The 4,895-nt window shown below is 66.0% G+C and overlaps 1 protein-coding gene across 1 annotated transcript; it reads left to right on the top strand.

Annotated features, from left to right (window-relative positions):
- The first annotated feature begins 3,211 nt into the window (after window positions 1-3,211).
- Window positions 3,212-4,266, top strand: H1-10 (H1.10 linker histone). The gene has a single exon (XM_068982626.1). The coding sequence runs from the start codon at window positions 3,278-3,280 to the stop codon at window positions 3,920-3,922; it is 645 nt and encodes a 214-aa protein (XP_068838727.1). The 5' UTR covers window positions 3,212-3,277; the 3' UTR covers window positions 3,923-4,266.
- The last annotated feature ends 629 nt before the right edge of the window (window positions 4,267-4,895 follow it).

Here is a 4,895-nt window from a genome sequence, read left to right as displayed (position 1 = left end):
AAGGGCCGGCCACGTGGCTGTGCCAAGGCCCCAAGCGGGAGCCCCGGGCGTGGGGAGAGCCTCGAGTGTCGCGGGAGCCCCAGCAAAGAACAAAAAGGCCAGAGCCAGGGGGTGGGGCGGCGGAGGGGGGCGCGGCCCCTGCTCTCTACAAGTGTCGGGGAGGGCGGGATTGCAGCGGAAAGTGGGAGACACAGAAGAGCACTTCAGACACCCCGGAGGGGAAGGCGGGCGCCGCGGTCCGCTGCTCAGGAGAGAGACATGGGTGTCACCAGCGTATGGGTGGTGTTTGGAGCAGCAGGACCCCAGGACCTGAGGAAGGGGCGGCCGTCCCTGCCAGGCCCTGGCCAACTGCAGAGGCCTTTCCCCACGTTTCGCCATCCTTCCATTGGCCACGGGAGGCCTTCGCCACCTGTTCTGTCCTTACAGGGGGGCAGGCGGCTCCCTGGGAGTGGGGGGTTCGCGGGCCACGCCTTCCCGAAGGCATAGGCCCAGTCCTCTGTTTGCTCATCTGTATGCTGAGGTCAGTGAGAGGAAACTACTCCATCCCACCAGCTCCCGGAGCCCACCGGGCTGGAGGGGCCTCTGGAGCGTGTGCACCACGTCCTCCTGGTGGTCTGGGCTGCGCTGCCTGGCCTGCACGTGTGCAGTCTCTGCTCTGAGTCCTTCGCTCCTCCCGGTACGGCCAGGCCTACCCCTGGCCACAGAGCCTTACCCCTACTCCCGCTGACCCCCTCCTCGCCGGTCAGGTGCTGGACATCAGCCCACTGTTCCTCAGCCCCCACCCCGCTTCTGCCCCGACCCAGGTCCAATCTGCAGATTTTTTTAAAAAGGGAAATTTGAAATCGACTGCACTGTTGTGTGAAATGGCCTGATTTTTAAATTTCACCTTTTTAAATACACTGGGCTGAACAGGCAAAGTCCAGGCAGAGGTTCTGAGAAGTCGGAAGCTGGCCAGTCGGCTCATTCAACCAGTTTCCTGAGGGGCTGCCCTGGGTAGATAGGTCCTCGGTTCTAGGAATTCTCTCAATCTGCAGGGCCCGGGCGGGTCCCCTCCTCTCTGACGGTTCTTCCTCTGTCTCCAGAGGACAGCCACTGTCTCCTGCCAGCCCACACCCTCCCCTTCCAACCAATGTCCGGCAGCGGGGACAGGGCCCTCATCCAGCCTCGCCTGCAGCTGCAAGCGGCTCCAGATTCTCATTTACAGCCCATCCCCCGCCCCCACAGGACCAGCAGATTTCACTCTGGGGTCCCCTCGGGGGCCTCGCCCTCTGTTCTCCCTTTGACCTGAGTCCCTCTCGCCAGTCACCAGGTTGCCTGGGCCAGCTGTCTCCTGGGTGCCCCTGCTCACTCTCCACCTCCGTGCATCCTGAGGGGGACAAGGTGTCTCCACCTCGCAGCTTCTTCTCGCCCTGCACCTTGCATCTCTGGAACCCGAGGTCTTCGCTCAAGCCCTGTGTGTCCGCAGGCCCCTGACCACTGCTCCCCATCTCCCCCTGGACTCGGGGCTCCAGGCCGCTGGGCTAGAAGGGGCCCCGCCTCTCCGCAGGAGCCTACGCGGAGACTCATCTCCTCTCTCCTGCTGCATGTACTCAGTGGCCCCTTTCGTGGCTCCCAGCCCCTGACCTCCCCCATCCCCCTGCGAATCCCAGCACCCTCACACTTCCCTGGGTCAAAGTCCTCCTCTCCTGGGGCTTGTTACAACCGCAGCTTGTTGGAGAGCACGCCGGGCAGGGCAAACGCTGTGGCAGGGGTGCGAAGACCTCTGAGGGGCCGGCGGTTCTGCTCTACGCCCCCACTCCGTCCCGCCAGCCCCTCCTCCATGCTTGGGCCTCAGGAGACTGCAGGGCGCAGGATTGGGCCTAAATCACTCACCCTAAAAAGGATCCACCCTCCTCCTGGAGCGTCTCTACGTGTCTCAGCTTTTCCCAAGTGACGGCTCCTTTGGCTTGGAGAAAGATGGTCCGACGCCTCCTCCTCACCCCCAGTACTGGACCCAGCGGCAGGGCCACCAACTGAAACAAGCTTCCGCCTGGTACCCAGAGAGTGTCCCCGCTCTCAACTGCGCTCCCCACACGAAGAGGGGGGGTGCTGCCCAGACGAGAAGCCGCTCCCCTCCCTCATCCTCCTTGGGAAATCCTCCCGGGGCCAGCGCCTCCCCTCGCCCCCGCCGGAGCCACCTTGTGGCTCTGGGTAAGGGTGGAAGCTACTTCGTACCGTAAAATGGGGGCACTTGTAGCATCCGCGGCGGCGGTGGGGGGGAGGGGGGACGCCTAGGGAATGTCCCCAGAGAAGCACCTACAGTCCTCCTCGCCGCCTCCCGCGTGGTGACCTGGGCCCTCGAGGCCTAAGGAGGCCTCGGGTGAGCAAAGGAAGGCGCCTGCATCCGCCCTCCCCTTGCACTCAGGCGGAGACCCCCCTCGAAGCGTCCCGGCTCCTTCCACACTGCCCCAGCCGACCGCGCGAGGGCGTGCCCTGTGTTAGTTCGGACAAATTAAAGCTCGTCCAGCGGGCAGGCCCGGGGTCCCCTGGACGCGATCTGGGCTTGGGGGCCCGTGGAGCACTCTTGGCTGTCCGCTGCGGAGCTCTGGGCTGCGGGGCCTCCCTGGGGGCGCGCGCTATTCGGCCTCAAACGGGGTGCCCCCCTCCTCTCGCGCTCCCTCAGCCTAGGGTGCGCCCCTCCGTTCCCCTCTCGCGAGCCCTCCCTGGGCGCGGGCCGCCTCTCCATCGCGCCGCGGGCTCGGGCCCTGTCCAGGGTGCACAGCGGCGCGCACAGCGGTGCCGGGGAGGCCGGCTCTGGGAAGCCAGCGGCCGGGGAAGGGGCTCCAAGAAGCACAAGTTGGCGTCGGCCCCGGACCAGGCTGTTGTTGTTCTCAACGTGGTCCGCCGCGGAGCCATAAAAGGGGAGCGCGGCGCCCTCCCCGCCAGAGCGCAGCGCGCACGCCCAGCGAGTTCCGGTGTAGGCAGCGGTGGCGGCAGCTCGCTAGGCCGACTTCCCGGCTCCCAGGCGGTCTTTGCTCCGGCCACCTCGCGCCGGACTCCAGCGTTCCGATCGCTCCTGCGCCGGCCCCGCTTCCGGTCCCGATTCGGGACCCCCGCTCCGGCCGGCCCGGCCCCCACCCCAGCCCTGCCGCCCGGCCCCAGGCCCGGCCGCGGCCGCTCCCGCCTGGAGCCGCCGCGCGCCCCCAGCCCCCCGGCGCCCCCGCGGCCCCTCGCCTTTCTCTTCCCGGCGCGGCCTCCGGGTTTCCGCGCCCCGCCCGCCACCAACCCGCTCGCCACTATGTCTGTGGAGCTCGAAGAGGCGCTCCCGCTGACGACTGCCGAGGGGGCGGCCAAGAAGGCGGCGAAGGCCGGAGGCTCGGCCGCATTGTCCCCGTCCAAGAAGAGGAAGAATAGCAAAAAGAAGAATCAGCCGGGCAAGTACAGCCAGCTGGTGGTGGAGACCATCCGCCGGCTAGGCGAGCGCAACGGCTCATCGCTGGCCAAGATCTACGCGGAGGCCAAGAAGGTGGCGTGGTTCGACCAGCAGAATGGGCGCACCTACCTCAAGTACTCCATCAAGGCGCTGGTGCAGAACGACACCCTGCTGCAGGTGAAGGGCACCGGCGCCAACGGCTCGTTCAAGCTCAACCGCAAGAAGCTGGAGGGTGGCGGCGGCGAGCGGCGCGGAGCCCCGGCGCCCGCCTCTGCCCCGGCGCCCGCTGCGCACAAGGCCAAGAAGGCGGCCCCGGGCGCGGCCGCCCCGCGACGCGCGGACAAGAAGCCGACTAAGGGCCCACAGCCCGAGAAGCGCTCGCACAAGAAGGGCGCCGCTTCCAAGAAGGACAAAGGCAGCAAGGCCAAGAAGGCGGCGGCCGCGGGGGGCAAGAAGGTGAAGAAGGCGGCCAAACCCAGCGTCCCCAAAGTGCCCAAGGGCCGCAAGTGAGCGCGGGGCCCCGGCGCGCACTTTGCCACCCCCCAGTGCACGTAGGTTTTGCGCGGAGCCCGCACCGCCGTGCGCGCTCCGACATCAGTGGGCCCGGGCCCCGCCGGCCTGCCCATCCCCCAGCGTGGGAGCGTTTTTTTTTTGTTTCGTTTTTGGTTATTGTTTGCTTTAGATTTTTGAAACGGCCCTGGCGACGCCCTTATTGGCTCTCGCCCTTGGCCCGGGCTGTCGCCTTGGTTACCGGCTCCGGGGCGCCAATGGCCGGGCTGCGCCTGCCCGCCCCGTCCCTGCGCACGAGGACGCCACGGCGGCGCAGCCCTTCCCGCCTCCGGGCGCGCGCCGGGTAATGGCGCGGGAGCGCGCGTTTCTTTCCTCTCTTCGGTCTCCATTTTTGGGGCAAAATAAATTGTTTAAACCTTTCAACCGCTCTTGTCGTCTTCGAGTGGAGTGAGGCTGGGCGCGGCCGCCGCGGGGCTTGAACTTGGGCTGGATGGGTAACGGAGGGTCCCTTCCGCGCCGAGTCCGTTAGAAATGCAGGCGGGGAGCTGGGCGGTTCGTCCCCGAAGGTGGCATGGGTTTACCTGGGTAGAAGGGCAGTTTCGCCCCGGGGCTGGGGGAGCAGGGGCTTTGGCGAGGGTCTGCTCTCAGTCGCTGCAGGGTGGGTCTTCACAGAGCTTGGTGAACTCGAGTTCAGTGAGACTCCCTGTTGATGTGATGGACAGCGGACCCAGGCCCACCCACCGTGATGCAAGTAGTGGTCTGAGCAAGGCTGACCCTCCTGGAGCTTGTCAATCTGCAGCCTACGTGGGATCCAGAGTTAAGGGTAAATTGGCAGCAATGATAGCTGTTGGTCTAGTTGGGCAGTAAACAGGCCTATTTTAATATGTTTCTATGAAGAGACAGCCCTGCAAAACGAGAGAACTCTGGAGCGATGGGGAAGCCAGCGAAGATTCCAGAATAATGCATATGTACA

This window comes from Capricornis sumatraensis, chromosome 10 (assembly GCF_032405125.1).
Source record: "Capricornis sumatraensis isolate serow.1 chromosome 10, serow.2, whole genome shotgun sequence".
NCBI classification, from domain to species: domain Eukaryota; kingdom Metazoa; phylum Chordata; class Mammalia; order Artiodactyla; family Bovidae; genus Capricornis; species Capricornis sumatraensis.
The sequence above is the reverse complement of the archived record's forward strand: the minus strand, read 5'-3'. Positions and strand labels throughout refer to the sequence as shown.

Bases quoted from the DNA above. Each gene is read 5' to 3' on its own strand.
- H1-10 (XM_068982626.1), top strand. From the start codon at position 3,278: ATGTCTGTGGAGCTCGAAGAGGCGCTCCCGCTGACGACTGCCGAGGGG.